Source organism: Trachypithecus francoisi, unplaced genomic scaffold (genome assembly GCF_009764315.1).
Source record: "Trachypithecus francoisi isolate TF-2019V2 unplaced genomic scaffold, Tfra_2.0 Lachesis_group15, whole genome shotgun sequence".
In the NCBI taxonomy this organism is placed as follows: domain Eukaryota; kingdom Metazoa; phylum Chordata; class Mammalia; order Primates; family Cercopithecidae; genus Trachypithecus; species Trachypithecus francoisi.
Genome location: NW_022681460.1, coordinates 56282141 through 56299423, shown reverse-complemented (window position 1 = coordinate 56299423; position 17283 = coordinate 56282141). Strand labels below are relative to the sequence as shown.

The window sequence follows — 17283 nt, the reverse complement described above, 5'->3', positions numbered from 1 at the left end:
AGTTTGGACAAATATAGATTCCTGGGATCGATATTACACAATTATTTAGGTTCAATTGTGTAGGTTTTGTCCCTAAAGTAGGAGGTTTCCCCCAGTGCAGGCAGGATCAATCTTGCGTGGAAACCTGCCCTGGGTTCAGATGGAAATGCACTAACATCGTCTGGAAAGGCTGTTTCTCCACGTATTATTGGAAAAATTCACAAGAGGAGATCACACTACGCTTTGGAGAAGCCATTCCGTAGAAGACATGTTAATTTGTTAACTCTGTAGTTTGCACACTAGTGTTGAGCTTGTAGAGGGTGAGAAACTCCTCTGCCTAGACTTTTTTTTTTTTTTTTGATGGTTTTAGTACAAGTGAGAAGAGGCACCTCACTTGGACACGCTTCATTAAAAAATATTTATTATGACTACAACCCTAATGGTCTTAGTTTTAAATGTTACTGCATTGCGCCAAGTGGAGCCCGAGAAGCCAGAAGGCTCCCCCGGGGAGCTGTCCGCGGTGCTGAACGCGGTAGCCCTTTCCCAGCAGGAAAGGGCTCTCAGTCCGGCCCCCAAGCCCCATTTTCCTTCGTGCTCCCACCTCCAGTGTCTTCCCTTCCCAGCGCTGCCACTGGCGAGGCGGCACTGAGATTTTTGTCCTGGGCGGCAGACGACCTTGTGTTGCACTTCCTCCCCGGCCTTCTGCCTCTCCCGGGGCGGCAGCGGATGGGCGCGGAGGCGGATGGGCGCGGCCCCCTCCCCCACTCAGGCCCCCTCCTCGGGGCGGGGGCCGGCCCGGCTCCTCGCGTGCTCGCGGCGGCGTCCTGAGCGCACCGGGTCCGCTTCCTGCGCGCCCCCTCCCCACCTCTCCAGCACCTGCTCCTCCTCCTCGGTCCCGCCCAGCGCGCCGGCAGCCCGATCCCCGGTGCTTGGAGGAGAGAGGGGGCGCAGGCGGCGACACAAAGGGCGGAGCGGCGGGGCCGGGGCCCGGGAGGCTGCGCAACATGGACGCCGAGTACCCTGCCTTTGAGCCCCCGCTCTGCAGCGAGCTCAAGCACCTGTGCCGACGGCTGCGGGAGGCGTACCGTGAGCTCAAGGAGGACCTCACGCCCTTCAAGGATGACCGCTACTACAGGTGGGCGCGGCGCGGGCAGCTGCGGGGCGGCCGGAGGCTTCCGGGCCGCAGTCCCCTCCTGGACCCCGGCGGCGCCCGAGGCTTGGCCTGGTCCCGCCCTCGGCCGCCTCCGCCCGCCTGGCGCGGAGCGTAAGGATGGGGACGGGGTCGGGCCGGGGATCTGGGAGGGACCCGGAAGGGGACGGGGAGTAGGGGTGCTGGCAGCGGCGCGCAGGTTCCTGGATCTAGGGCAGCCCCGCGCCCCCGGGCGAAGGGCCGATTTCCCTTCAGCTCAAACCCGAGCCTAGGCTCCCGCCAACCCCGTAAAGGAGCTGCGGGTTCTGGCTCCTCCCCGCGCCCAGCGTCGTTCTCCCCCTGCGCCCGCCCCGCCACCCCCGCTCGGGCCTCACGCAGCGGAGTCTAGGGAGGCGACCGCGCGCGCTCCGGCGTCAGGAGGAGGGTCTTGGCCGCAGCTCCGGGCGCCCCAAGCCCCTGGGCTTCGCAGGACGCCTCCGTGGCTGGGGCGCCGCCGAGGGCTGGGGGCGGACGGGCATGGCGGGGCGCCCTGCGGGGACACCGCACCTGGGAGCCGCTGTGTGGAACTTGTTTGCGTTCATCTCTGTCTCCCTCTCCTGCGGCCTAGGGGAGAGCGGTGGGGGCTGCAGACCCTGGCGCCGGCACCCCCTCCTTACTCTCCGCGCTCTGCAGTTCGGAGGGGAAGGAACCTCTGTTCGCCGCCAATGGCCGATGTATCCAAAGGCTCGGCGGTGTCGTGACAGGACCCTATCGCGAGTCGGTAGAAACCTCCCTCACCTCACACCTCAACCTTCCTCATCTGTTAAATGGGAAGCCTAAACCAGAAGGTCTCGGAAAGCTGAGGTTTAATCATGATTTACTCACTCTGTGCTAAGGATGGCGAGGGTATCGCACTGCTATGGGGAACGGGTGGTCGTCATTTTTGTAAGACCCATCTTGTGCTAATAATCATGGGTACATGTTCAGAAAAAGGTATGTTACACTTATCCTCACATCTGTTCGAAAACCTAATGCCTTCCCACGGCTAATCAGCAACGCAGAGGGACCAGGGTCATGGTTACTGAGTGAAAATGCCTATTTTTAAAAAATGTAAAAAATCATGTGATGTAGCTTTTGGGCGAGCCTGGAAATCTGTCTAATGCAGCCTCCTGGGAGACCTGAGGGTATGGGAAAAGAACCTACAGTTTCATATCATACTTTTTTTTTTTTTGAGACGGAATCTCGCTCTGTCGCCCAGGCTGGAGTGCAGTGGTGCGATCTCCCCTCACTGCAAGCTCCGCCTCCCAGGTTCACGCCATTCTCCTGCCTCAGCCTTCCATGTAGCTGGGACTACAGGCGCCCGCCACCGTGCCCGGCTAATTTTTGTATTTTTAGTAGAGATGGGGTTTCACCGTGTTAGCCAGGATGGTCTCGATCTCCTCACCTCGTGATCCGCCCGTCTCGGCCTCCCAGAGTGCTGGGATTACAGGCGTGAGCCACCGCGCCCAGCCTCATACTTGTTAAATAAGATATTTCCAATCTCCTTTTCTACTACTCCGCCGCCCCCCACCCCCTACTCTTTTTTTTTTTCTATTTATTTATTTATTGAGACAGGGTCTTGCCCTGTCGCCCAGGCTGGCGTGCAGTGGTGCAATCTTGGCTCACTACATCCTCCACCTCCCTGACTCAAGCAGTCCTTCGACCTCAGCCTCCTGAGTAGCTAGGACCGCAGGCCCGTGCCCCATCACCTAATATTTGTATTTTTTGTAGAGATGGAATCTCCCTGTATTGCCCAGGCTGGTCTGAAACTCCTGGGCTCAAGTGATGCTCCCACCTTGGCCTCCCAAAGTATTGAGATTACAGGCATGAGCCACCATGCCTGGCCTTTTTTTTTTTTTTTTTTCTGTATTTTCTTTTCCTGGGAATATTTCTTTGGCAACAGAGCTAAGTGAAAGTAGAATGATCGCTATGAAAATAGCAGAGAAGAGAACACACCCCAGTGGTTAATCTCCATCTTTATTCATTGACCAATTTATTCACCTGGTAGTTACCGAGCATCTTTTATGTTCCTGCTGTTGGTTGGTCTAGGCGTTGTGAATACAGCGGTGAGCAAGACAGGGTCTCTGCTGTCCTGGGGCTTACAGATAATAAACCAAGTGACATGAGAGAGTGACAGGGTGCTGCCACACAGAAGGTAGTCAGGTAAGGCTCATCTTGAAGGTGACATTTGTCTGAGAACTGAAAAATGAGGAGCTAACCAGACAAGAAGGCAGGGAGGAAAGTCCCAGAAGAGGAAAGAGGATTGCAAAGTCCCTGAGGCCATAAAAACATGAAATGTTCAAGGCACAGACGGAAGACCAGTGAGCCTGGAGCACTGTAGTCAGAGAGAGAGGCAGGGCCAGGCCCTGAAGTGCCTTGAAGATCAGACTAAGGAATGTGGATTTCACTGGGATTGCAGTGTGAAGCCACTAGAGGATTTTACACGGGACAAGTGACATCAGCAATTTGGCTGCCTGTACTACAGCAAGCATTTGAGTCTTTGCTCCAGGAGCCACTTCCTTAGTTGAGTTGGAGCTTGAAGACAGATTGACAGCGGTTGGAAGTGATCAGTGATGGATTCTGCACCCCCACCGTGAGCCCAAGTTGACTGCAGAGTACTTTACAGTATTTTGTACAGACAGGGCAGTTAGGCTGAATCACAAAGTCTGTTTTTAGTGAGAAGATGTTTTAGATCACTGAACTATCTTCAGTAGCTCCACTGAATTTTTTCTATCAATGGATTGTCGCTGTACAAAACTAGGTGAAATACTGTTGGGTTTCTAAGTTGGGAAGCTGCTAGTTACAGCTTCTGCATCTGTCTAGCTGGAAGGTGAAATTACTACTACGATTTTGGTTCCTTCTCTTCTCACTGTCTTCATTTCCTTATTGGTGATTTATGAGTAAAACGTACCAGCTCTTTTCCCTGGAGGACCAGGGACTCACCTCACGTGGTTGGCAGTTTTCTCATAACAGGACGAAGCAAAGAACACAGCTGCTAAAGCTCCGTTTACAAAACGTGATTGGCCCCTCTGTTCACCAGCATGGCTGTTTGCATATTTGCTACATAATTTGGCATCAGTGAAGAGCTGCAGCTATGTGATCAAAGGACTCATGGCCATTTTCACAAAATGAGAGATGATAGTTGTACTGCCTGTCAGGAGAGGGAAGGTGGTAAAACAGTAGGCCAGGGATCTGAAATCCTGGTTCTAGCCCCAGTTCTACCCTTTGCTAACTCCCCTACCTTGGGGGGAATTAATTGCATTTCATTGGCCAATCCATTTCCACATCAGGATAAAGAAACTCTCTTCACAAGGATTTTCATAAGACTCAAACACTTTATGAAGAGAGCACTAAAGATGTTTTCAGATACATATAACAGAAAAACTACAGTGAACCAGTCTAAACAAAAGGAAAATAAGGATTGGGTTGCTGATCCAGCAGCCGATTGATGTAATCAAGTTCTTTCATTTTAACTTGATAGCAATTGGCTGCTAATAATCCTCTGGGCTATTGCTTCGCATTCACATTCATGGGGGAAGCTGGCTGGCTTTCTCTGGCTGTCTGTAAAAGAAAAAGAATAACTTGAAGTCTGCGGAAAACTCCTTGACTCTCCTCTACACCCCACCAAAGTGGTAACAAGGACATGGAATGTTCACGCACTGCAGATGGGAGGGTAAATTGCTATAATCATTATGGAAAACCACTTGGCAACAGCTACTAAAGTTGAACACACACATTTCCTTAGGCCCAGCATTTTCTGTCGGTGATATGCCTGGCAGAAATGTATTCACGGGCCGTCAGAAGACATGTACTAAAAAGTGTTCGTAACAGCACAAGTTGTAATACTCCTAAACTGGAAAGTAGCCAGATACTAAAAAACAGTAGAACGGACAAAGGCAGCCGGGCACGGTGGCTCGCGCCTGTAATCCCAGCACTTTGGGAGGCCAAGGCGGGCAGATCACTTGAGCCCAGGAGTTCGAGACCAGCCTGAGCAACGTAGTGAAAGCTCATCTCTACTGAAAATACAAAACTTAGCCGGGCGTGGTGGTGCATGCCTGTGATCCCAGTTACTTGGGAGGCTGAGGCATGAGACTCACTTGAACCCCAAGGGAATTGATAAGATCAGGATTCTCAGTGCTGGCTGCAGAATCATCTCAAGGAGCTATTTCTTTTTTGGGGGGGGGAGGGGGGTAGAGAGTCTCACCCCTGTCACCAAGGCTGGAGTGCAGTGGTGTGATCATGGCTCACTGCAGCCTTGACCTCCTCAACTCCTCCCCCGCAGCCTCCCAAGTAGCTGGTACTACAGGCATGTGCCACCATACCCAACTAATTTTTTTGTTCATTTGAATTTTTTCGTAGAGATGAGGTCTCACTATGTTGCCCATGCTGGTTTTGAACTCCTGAGCTCAAGGATGTGAGAGAGCTTTTAAAAACACAGATGCCCAGGCTCCACCCTTGAGGATTCGGATGTAATTGGCTTGGGCTGAATCTCTGCCAGGATGGAGAGCCATGAGGGGTGAGTGAAATCTCTCAGAGCAGGCCGGGCACGGTGGCTCACGCCTGTAATCCTAGCACTTTGGGAGGCTGACGGGGCGGATCACTTGAGATCAGGAGTCTGAGACCAGTCTGGCCAACATGGCGAAACCCCATCTCTACTAAAAATACAAAAATTAGCCGGGTTTGATGGCAGGCGCCTGTAATCCCAGTTACTCAGGAGGCTGAGGCAGGAGAATTGCTTGAACCAGGGAGGTGGAGGTTGCAGCGAGCCGCGATTGCGCCACCGCACTGCAGCCTGGGCGACAAGAGCGAGACTCCCATCTCAAAAAACAAAAAAACAAAAAACCGAAAGAATTATCTTAGAGCAGCAGGAGACACCCTGAGGCACCCATTTCCTCCTCTGCTGGATTTTCCAATGGGCGGCAGTACTGGCAGCCAGGTGCCACGTCTCCCTCTCCCCACACAAAGCTCAGTGACCGCTGTCAGCTCACCTTGGCTCGTGCTCCGTTTCCACGCCTCCAGGCTGGCCCACCTTCCTTTCTGCTTTGACACCTTTGATCAGGTTACATTCAGGTTGAAAGGTCTGGGAGCCATGTTTTCTGTTTAAGGCCAACGTCATTTCCTGACACATCTGTACTGATTTTGATGTAAGCATTTCAGAGGACCTCATTTTTTCTCCTTGTTTTCAAATTACTGGATACACCTCAGTAAACTATTGACTGACAACTGTCTCTATCTTTTGTTTCTTTTTTTGGTGGGAGGAGACAGTGAGTGTCCCTGATGAGACTGGGATTTTATCTTTTTTTTTTGAAATAGAGTCTTGCTCTGTCACCTAGGCTGGAGTGCAGTGACCTGATCTCAGCTCACTGCAACCTACGCCTCCCGGGTTCAAGCGATTCTCCTGGCTCAGCCTCCCAAGTAGCTGAGATTACACGCATGTGCCACTATGCCTGGCTAATTTTTGTTTTTTTTTAGTAGAGACAGGGCTTCACTGTGATGCCCAGGCTGGTCTCGAACTCCTGACCTCAAGTGATCCACCCGCCTTGACCTCTCAAATTGCAGGGATTACAGTCGTAAGCCACCACACCCAGTCTAGATATTCTTTTAATCACATAGCCAGAGGCTAACATTCTGAATCTCACATACAGTATTGGGCATATTTATGTCTATAATGGACATCTCTTGAATTGTATTTTGTCAGATACTGTTACTCTCTTATTGAGTCCTTACTGTGTACTAGGTTCTGGACCAAGTGTTTACATGCATCTTATATAATCTTCCCAGTAACCCTCAGAGGAAAATGAAGTCTAGCCAGACCAAGTAATTTGTCCGAGGTTGCATTTTAGAACCAGAATTCAAACCCAAGTCTGTATCGTATGCATTTATCAGCTCTCTTCCTGGTGGTTACCCAGGCTTAATTATTTCTTTGTGAACCTTGGGGTAAGCGTGGCTGTTGTCCATACAGCAGAGTATGGGGTTTTTTTTGTTGTTGTTTGTTTGTTTTTGAGACAGAGTCTTGCTCTGTTGCCCAGGCTAGAGTGCAGTGACACGATCTCTGCTCACTACAACCTGCGCCTCCCGGGTTCAAGCAATTCTTATGCCTCAGCCTCCTGAGTAGCTGGGACTACATGCGTGGACCACCATGCCTGGATAATTTTTGTGTTTTTAGTAGAGAAGGGGTTTCACCATGTTGGCCAGGTTGGTCTCGAACTGCTGACCTCGGGATCCGCCTGCCTCAGCCTCCAGAGTGTTTTTTTTTTTGTTTTGTTTGGTTTTGTTTTTGAGACGGAGTCTCCCTCTGTCACTCAGGCTGGAGTGCAGTGGCGTGATCTCAGCTCACTGCAACCCCCACCTCCCGTGTTCAAATGATATTCTCCTGCTTCAGCCTCCCGAGTAGCTGGGACTACAGGTGCGTTCTACCACACCCGGCTAATTTTTTGTATTTTTAGTAGAGATGAGGTTTCACCATGTTAGCCAGGATAGTCTCGATCTCCTGACCTCGTGGTCCACTTCCCTCAGCCTGCCAAAGTGCTGGGATTACAGGCGTGAGCCACCGTGCCTAGCCTCAGAATATGTTTATTTAAGCCACATCTCACTCTGAATTGAGAGGAAAAAAATAAGGATACTAATTTCCTGGATAGCAGAGCAGGTATAAGCATCCCATCTGTTCTTCCTGGTCATCATCCGGCTGCAGCGATGACTCAGCTGTGGCAACTGAAAGACCATCCTTTGCCAGAGGAGAACAGGCCTCAAGGCTGGTGGGACACCTGAAGCTTGAAGTGGGCCTTGTTCCCCAGATATGGAAGCTGGGGCTCTGGGGCTGCCTTCTGGGACTGCGGTAAGAAAACACCACAGCCTATGGGCTCAAGCAACAGGGATGTGTGGTTCCCCAGGTCTGAGGCCTGGAGTCCGAAATCCAGGTGTTGGCAGGATTGGCTCCTCCTGAGGGACATTCTGTCCCAGGCCTTTTCTCTGCCTTCTGGTAGCTTCAGGCTTGGCTTGTAGATGTCTATCATCTCCCTGTGTCTTTACATCATCTTCCTTCTATGTGTGTTTGTGTCAGAATCTCCCCTTATTATAAGGACATCAGTCACACTGGATTTAGGGCCCGCCCTAATGACCTTATTTTAGCTTGCTGGTCTGCCAAGGCCTTAGCAAATCAGGCCACGTTCACAGGCACAGGGCGTTAGGACTTCAGCATCTTTTTAGGGACAGAAGCCACACCATTAACGGGCTTTCCTTGAAAAGAACAGCTCATGTGTTGATACAGGACTGTGGATTTTGGCTTCTCTCTGCCGGTATTTTCTAAACATAGCAGCTGAGTATTTGATGAACAAGAGTCAGGAGGACTGGCTGGGTCCTGGCTTGGATCGGCCGCTGTGCTTATTGGAAATAGGGTCTGCCATCTTATAGGATGATCTCGGATCCCTCCTGGCTCTAAAACGGAGACAGCAGACTCATAGTGCAGCTGTGTCTGGATCAGGGTGGCTCCGTCTTCCCAGCAGAGGTGTCTGAAATCTTCACTGTGTCACCTGAGTTGCCTGAGGTTTCTCAGGTGCAGATTGGGGAGGGTGTGTGTGTGTGTGTTGGGGTGAGAAAGAGTATGCAATGAAGGCAGAGGAAACAGGCTCCGGCCTAGCTCAGGAGGTGTTCGGTTGGAGATACGGTGCTCAGTGCATCCTGGATTGAAAGTCTAGTGTTCCAGGAAACCCCTCGGTCCCGGAACAATTAGGATGGTTGGCCACCCTAAAGGTGGATCAGGACATAAGGAGCCACTCCAGGTTAAGCCAGGCTGGGTGAGGCAGGGTTGGAGACTCAGATGAGCCGTCTGCTGGGGTAGTGTGTGTACGCTGGGGTATCACGGTCAGGTAGTGGGCAGAAGGCCGCTGACACCCAGCTGAACAGTGCAGAAAGGGGATGGGACGCTGATTTCCCCAATTTCTTCAGCCTCAGTGGCATTCCCTTCCATGAGCCTTGGGGCAAACCCCTGAGCTCTTGCGCTCTGGGGTCTTGGTCTTCCCGCCTTCCTTCCAGCTGGCTGGTTCTCTTGCTCTCCTTGGCTCAGTCCTCATCGCCCCCTCCCCACTCAGTGGACAGCTCCCTGTAAGGCCTGCCCATGGCCTCAGGGCTGTGCTTCTCAAGAGAACTCCCTCCTGCTTTTTTATAACAGCAACTATATTGTAGTCCCTCTTTTCCTATCCTGAAATGAAATTCCTTGAAATCATCATACATGCTTCCATAACTTAAAAAAATTAAATTACCCTAAATGTCATCTAAACAAGCAATTAAAGAAATAGCATGCATTTCAACGTGAAAATGCCCTGGCAAGACTACCCTAAAAGGAAAACGCCCCAGGAATGACGGTTTAGGAAGCTGGCACCTTAGAGCCGCACAGGGAGAGGCTGCTGCCCACCGCTCAGGGGCCAGGCAGCTCTCCAGGCCCCGTTCCCCTGCGGCTTGCTCAGCCGTGGATTGCAGGGCACTGCTATGCCTACTCCGAACGTTTCTGCACCAGCATTCCCGCTACATGCCCCTTTCTTCCTTACCCCATGTTTCCTGGAGTTGTGAGGTTTACGCCATACTTAGGAAATCAGGACAACATCCCATTGTTCGGCGTGTTCAAGGCCATAGCAGAGGATTTATTTGTGACCCTGAGACCCACAGCTGCATAGACTCATCATGTGCCTGGGACTGGCCTCCCCTGGCCTTGTCCTGACTTGGAAAGTCGTGGCAAACGACGGGTCTCGCTGGAGCAGCCCTTGTTTTGATATGTAGGAAGCAGTTTGAGCAAAGGGCTGATCGCCCGCCTCTGGGAGCAGAGCTCTGAAGGCGTGAGACAGGCACGTCATGAGCAATGCTGCCCGCTTTTCCAGCTGCTATGGGATGCAGGGGCACATGGTGGGTGGGCGTTGTCCTGCCTTTTCTGTCTCCTGGGGAGTGAAGGAAACGAACAGAACTTGGAAACGTGATGTAAGGGGGCACGGCTGCACTCTTTCCATTCTTTTTTAAGTTTTTTTGGTGGTTGTTGCCTTGTTTTTTTAGAGATGGGGTCTCACTGTGTTGCCCAGGTTGGAGTGCAGTGGCTCCTCATAGTGCAGTCATGGTGCACTATAGCCTGGAACTTCTGGGCTCAAGTGATTCTTATTCTTCCACCTCAGCCTCCTGAATAGCAGGGGCTCTGGCTTCCCATTCTTTTAAATATACCCACATGCCTAGGAAAGTGCCCTCTGTGCTGTGTTTGTTAATGGCAGAGTACAGCCAGCAAAGTAATCTTGGTTGTTTACTGTTGACGTTCAGTTTAAGTCTTGTCAGGACTTAAAGACGGAGTTTTGTTCCTAAGTGAAGATAATGACCAGCTTCCCTGGCTTATCTATCTGGCATGACCGGGGCAGTGTTTCTGATTTGTAAACCCATGCTCTTCGGGGAACAGGCCGACAAAGATTACTTCCTACTCCATCTGGAAAGGGCAAGCATGCTCCTGCCTGGTGGTGACAAGCTGGGAGCTCCAGAACCCTCGTTCTTCCAGTGGAGACTGTTCTCAACTTCTGCAAGGGGAAATGCAAAACCAAATACCCTTCCCTCAGGCTGCAGTAGGAATGAGAACATATAGAACTTTGCTGTAGTTCTCATCATTGGCAGGTATGTCAGGGACAGCTAGAAGCATTGACAGTCACTTTATAAAGATATGGCACTACGGCATTTAAGACTGTTGGTTGCAAGTATTAGTTTCAGCCAAAAGGGTAAACTTATTACGAGAATACAGGGATCGCTCACAGACCAAAGGGCAAAAATGCAACTGAACCCCAGGGGGGAGCCGGCTCTGAAACGGAACCCGGGGTTGGGGGGGAGCTGGCGCTGAAACGGAACCCCGGGCGGGGAGCCGGCGCTGAAACGGAACCCCGGGGGGGGGGGGGGAGCCGGCGCTGAAACGGAACCCCGGGGGCGGAGCCGCTGGCACTGAAACGGAACCCCGGGCGGGGAGCCGCCGGCACTGAAACGGAACCCCGGGGGGAGCTGGAGCTGAAACGGAACCCCAGGAAGGCGCTGATGTGGCATGGATTCCATGGGTTCATCTTCTAGATCTCTCTTACCACGCCCTAAACCGTGGGTTATCAAATTTGATGTACATTTGGAATCCTTTGGGAGCTTTAAAAATACTGATGCTGGCCGGGTGCAGTGGCTCACAACCTGTAATCCCAGCACTTTGGGAGGCCAAGGCGGGTGGATCATAAGGTCAGGAGTTGGAGACCAGCCTGGCCAATATGGTGAAACTCCGTCTCTACTAAAAATACAAAACTTAGCCAGGTGTGGTGGTGGGCTCCTGTAGTCCCAGCTACTTGGGAGGTTGAGGCAGGAGAATCATTTGAACCCGGGAGGTGGAGGTTGCAGTGAGCTGAGATTGTGCCACTATACTCCAGACTGGGCGACAGAGTGAGACCCCATCTCAAAAACAAAAACAAACAAACAAACAAAAAGTACTGATGCCAGCTGGGTGCAGTGGCTCATGCTTGTAATCTCAGCACTTTGGGAGGCTGAGGTGGGCAGATTGCTTGAGCCCAGGAGTTCCATACCAGCCTGGACAACATGGCGACACCTGATCTCTACAAAAAATACAAAAATTAACTGGCCATGGTGGCATGTGCCTGTAGTCCCAGCTACTTAGGAAGCCAACGTGGGAGGATTATCTGAGCCTGGGAATTCGAGGCTGCAGTGAACCATGACTGTGCCACTGCACTTCAGCCTGGGCAACACAGTGAGACCCTGTCTCTAAATAAATAAATAAATAAATACAAATACCGACGCCTAAGCCCTGCTTCAGATCTGACTCAGTTGGTTTGGGGTTCAGCCTGAACACTGTGATTTTTAAAGCTCCCCAAGTGATTCTAACTTGCGCAGATACTGAGACCCATTGTCTTAAACTAATTTGCTTCTCTGTCTTTTTGTCTCATCTGTCCTGGGGCCCCCAATCTCTGATCAATACAAATACTCTCATCTCATGCTTTCACCACCCATTCAGCAGGAGGAAAGTGCTACCAGGCAGGCGCTCCTGGAAGTCACCATTGACACGGGGTCTCCCCCCTCAGCTGGAGCCTCAACGAAGCTCTGAAATCCTGCTAGCTTTTCCCAGGCTGCTAATTTCTCCAGACTTTGTAACAACGATTCCAAACCTTCTCCACCTCTTTGCACTGGATCTAGTTGACAGGCCCCCCAGGCCCCCTTGGTCCTGCCCATATCCACTTCCCCTCTTCCACCCTGCCCCCGGCCACTGGCCCCTGGCCTTGTCTCCCTACCTGACCTCCTGGTGCAGGCCCCGGAGGTTGCGGTGAGTTGATACCGTGCCATTGCACTCTGGCCTGGGCAACAAGAGTGAAACTGTCTCAAAAAAAAAAAAAAAAGTCCTGACAAATAGGTTGGTGAAGCAGTTCCCAGCCTCTGCCCCTTCCGCCCCACAGACCAAAGAGCTGCTTGACATGGGGGCTTGTTCGCACCATGCTGACTGAACTGGCAGCCACAGGCCTGGCTGGATGTGTAGGTCAGGCTTTGGCCAAGGGTGACAGTGACTAGACAGAGCTAACAGATTGTTTCCGAACGCAGTAGTTTGGAAATAAACCAGCTGTGTTTGTCCTGAAGCTCTGGCCCGCGTGCACCCTCTGAAATGTACTCTCCGACCTCCTGTCTGACTCCATCCTCTCTCCTTTCCCTGGGATTGTACCACTCTCAATAAAATTGACATGGAAACTGTTGCTGTAGGTTCTGTGTTTGAGGGAACCCAGCTGCTAAGACATTGTTTAAATATTGAGATAATCTTGTCCAGTAACTCATAGAAAAACATGGGCCAGAAGGAGGCTGGCCAACGATCCTGGTTTGCCTGGGACAGAGGGCGTCTTTGGGACGAGGGACTGACAGTGCTTATACTTGGAAAGTCTCAGGCAAACCAGAATCAGCCGGTTGCTCTGGCCAGGTGGCAGGAACGCTCTCAGCTTCCACCTCTAATCCTGGCTCACTGGCCCTCCAACTCCCTTCCCTTGCTTCCCTGGGAAGATGTCCTCATTCTTATAAACAATGAGGAAATGGGTGTCTTATTGTGAGGCAGCCAGCAAGCCCAGGGCAGTCATTTGTTCAACACACAGGAGCTGGGTGTCTTTCTACCAGGCTGGGTGCCGGGTCCTGGAAAGAGGACTTATTTAAAGGCTTTCATGGTGAGGTCGTAGGAGACGATGATGGAGAAGCGCTGCTCAAACATTGAAAATAAATTAAAATACATGTTTCAGTTTGATAGCTTGGGAGTGATACTTAAAAACCACCCAAGGCAGAGAAGGTGAAGGGTGTTGGGAGGCTGGAGCCTCCTTCCTGGTCAGCACCCGGGGCTTGCTGTGAGTGATGGCCTTGCTGTTCCAGAGAGGCAGGGAGGGGCCTGCTGTACTCACCAGGCTTTGTTATTGTAAATTCCAGAAATCAGCAGGGGCCACAGAAAATAGGGCATTTGCTTTAATGGTGGCAAAGGGGACAAAATGAGGGAATATGTGTACACTTCTTTTTTTCTTTTTTTTGAGATAGTCTCTCTCTCCCAGGCTGGAGTGCAGTGGCGTGATCACGGCTCACTGCAACCTCTGCCTCCCGGGTTCAAGCAATTCTTCTGCCTCAGCCTCCGGAGTAGTTGGGACTACAGGTGCGCCACCATGCCTGGCTAATTTTTGTATTTTTAGTAGAGATGGGGTTTCACCATACTGGCCAGGCTGGTCTCGAACTCCTGACCTCGTGATCCACCCGCCTTGGCCTACCAAAGTACTGGGATTACAGGCGTGAGCCACCGCACCCGGCCTACGCTTCTTAACATATAGTAGTAGACTTTCAAATGATTATGAATGTTCTGTGCATAATTATCTCACCTTTGGAGATGAAGAAAGGAGAGAATGCAAACATAGTTGTTTATAGACTTCAAGACTATGGTGGTGTCAGCCTAAAAACAGAGAGCGGCTTTCGAAAATAATACTTATTTGGGAGCAAAGCATTGCAGTGGGAATATGCATTCCACAGTAAGCTCTGTGTGTAGTCAGGGCGGTACAGGAAGACAAAGGTTTTTAAAGGAAAAATGAAGAGGATTACATAATTGCTTTGAGATAATTATTTTTGGCTACAAGGATCAATAACAAGGGTGATGCCAATTTGAGGTTGGACAGGCAGTGGCTGGGCAGGTGTTGTTGCAGGAGTATTTTTTGTGTATAAGGTGGTAACGGCCTTTATGCAACGTTGTGGTTTTTGTAGAGTCTTTTGTGATAGTTTTTGTTATCAGGCATTTATGCATAAGACTCCTCTTCGTGGCCTTCCCCAACCTATTTGTCAGGACTTTTTCTTCCTTTTTTTTTTTTTTGACACAAGTGACTCCATTTTGATTCCAATAATTTTCCCATTCCCTCTTTTGATCAAGATCTTTCTCCAAAAGCGTCGCTGATCAATCATCCTGTAGTTAGGTTTTGATGTCCCTCCATGCTTGGATGGACCTGTCTTGGGTTGCTGCTCTGGTCCCATGTTGGAGGGCGTGAATGGTGGCCAGGAGTCAGTGTCAAAACATTTTCAGCCACATTTGAGCAATAAGGGAGCTTTGAAGGAAGTGGCTGTGAGGCTAAGAGATGGGGTTTCACCATGTTGGTCAGGCTGGTCTTGAACTCCTGACCTCAGGTGATCTGCCCACCTCGGCTTCCCAAAGTGCTGGGATCATAGGCGTGAGCCACCAAGACCTGCTGAGACTTGTTTCTTAAAATGTATCTAGTTTTGGCCAGGCGCGGTGGCTCATGCCTGTAATTCCAGCACTTTGGGAGGCTGAGGCGGGCAGATCACGAAGTCAAGAGGAGCGTTTGAGCCTGAGAGGTCAAAGCTGCCTATGAGTCATGATTGTGCCATTGCACTCCAGCCTGGTGACAGAGAGAGTCCCTGTCTCCAAAAATAAAAAATAAAAAATAAAAAATTTGGAAATGAACCAGACATTTAATGAATATCTATTGTTTAATATACCATAAAACTTGAAGTTTTTAAATTACATAAAAAGCTTATTTATAAACATGTATACCATTTATATTTACAAAATTTATTTTTAACAATTATATACCTGGATTACTTATTAAAACAGATATTAGACAAAGCCAGTCATCACTTAGTTATTTCTCTGTTAACCATTTTTATAGCCTGTGCATATCAGGTGTTCACCTAAGACCCTTAAATATATGGTTATTTTGTCAGTAACTCAGAAGATACAGCTATTTTTATTAAACCAACAATATTAAATTAGTCTTATGAAATAATTGTACAAAAAGTTTTATTTTAGGCTGGGTTTATAGTTTTATAATCTTTGTGTTAAACCCTAATGCATGAAAACATCTAATGAAGAGCAATATAAAACTGTCTGCCACAAAACCCATGCAACAGTATATTAATATGTTGACAATTGTGAAGACATTTTTATTTTTATCAACAATTTAGAAACTAGTTTATTTATTAAAGATATACTTAAGTCACATGAACTAAAACACGTTTGGGTTAATTAATACAGTGAGCAAGTCGGCACTTAATGTCATTAGTAGGTTCTTGGAAACTGTGACTGGGTGAAACAACATCCAGCAGGTCCTTAAATAATGTCACTTTGTTCAATGCTATTTCATTATTTTTATTTTTATTTTTTTTTGAGATAGAGTTTTGCTCTGTTGCCCAGGCTGGAGTGCAGTGACACAATCTCAGCTCACCAGAACGTGTCTCAGCCGCCTGAGGAACTGGGATTACAGGTGCTCGCCACCACCCGACTAATTTTTGTATTTTTAGTAGATACGAGGTTTCACCATATCGGTCAGTCTGGTCTCGAACTCCTGACCTCAGGCAATCCACTCGCCTTGGCCTCCCAAAGTGCTGCGATTACAGGTGTGAGCCACCGTGCCCGGCCACTTGTGTATTTTTAGTAGAGACGGGGTTTTACCATGTTGGCCAGGCTGGTCTCAAACTCCTGACCTCAGGTGATCCACCTGCCTCGGCCTCCCAAAGTGCTAGGATTACAGCCGTGAGCCACTGCACCTGGCCAATGCTATTTCATTATAACATTGATGAGGAAAAAAATTGGTTTCATTATACATTGTTTTTGCTCAAAGTCACAGTTTCCAACAACCTATTCACAACATTGAGGACTTACTATATTTTATATGAATGCTCATTTATCTAAGCCAATCTGAACAGAATTTAAGGGTCCATGCTAGATCTTACCATGAAGACACAATATAAAACTTAATACACGTACATATGTGTAAATGCCCTGAAACATATCCACACACAGAAATATCTTAGAGCTTTCATTTTAGAATTTTAGTCATGAGACAGTAAAATATGTAAACTCACAGGTTTATAAAAGACAGCTGGATCCAGATTGTATTATTGACAACATTGGCACCTGTTCACATGTCTGAACTTTATTTGCCCTGATAGGTAATCTAATGAATATGGTGGACCAAGATTTTGGACAAAGCAGTTTGGTTTTTAAAAATCTCTTTTAGCTCAAGCCTGTAATCCCAGCACTTTGGGAGGCCGAGACGGGTGGATCACGAGGTCAGGAGATCGAGACCATCCTGGCTGAAACCCTGTCTCTACTAAAAAATACAAAAAACTAGCCGGGCGAGGTGGCGGGCACCTGTAGTCCCAGCTACTCGGGAGGCTGAGGCAGGAGAATGGCGTAAACCCGGGAGGCGGAGCTTGCAGTGAGCTGCGATCCGGCCACTGCACTCCAGCCCAGGCAACAGAGTGAGACTCTGTCTCAAAAAAAAAAAAAAAAAAAAAAAAAAAAAAATTCACTTTTACCCCGACTCTTTTTCTTTTTTCAGTTTTAAATGAGTTTAGGGTTACATTTTCAGTGTTTACATTTTAGCTAGGACTGGTTGAATTGCCTGAGGAAAGCAAACTCTCCAAATAGCCTTGAACTGGTAACAAATGTATCTTTTGTTTGCCCATCTGGTCTGCTTGGTTAATGTGAACACGGAAGCATTTTCGCGGGGTTTCCTGTGTCTGCTTGGGCTTTTTCTTTTTGGCCCCTGTGTGGCAGAAAAAGCAATTTTTATGCCAGAGACACCTTATATTATTGCTCTGAGCTCAAGATTTTGACTTGT

General features: G+C 49.4%; 1 protein-coding gene across 1 annotated transcript in view; it reads left to right on the top strand.

Moving 5' to 3' along the window:
* The first annotated feature begins 715 nt into the window (after positions 1-715).
* Positions 716-17283, top strand: part of TMEM181 (transmembrane protein 181) — a 106879-nt gene continuing 90311 nt past the window's right edge. Inside the window, exon 1 of the mRNA XM_033234928.1 lies at positions 716-1114. Within this exon, the coding sequence (XP_033090819.1) occupies positions 984-1114 (131 nt within the window). The 5' untranslated portion in view covers positions 716-983. The remainder of the gene's footprint in view (positions 1115-17283) is intronic.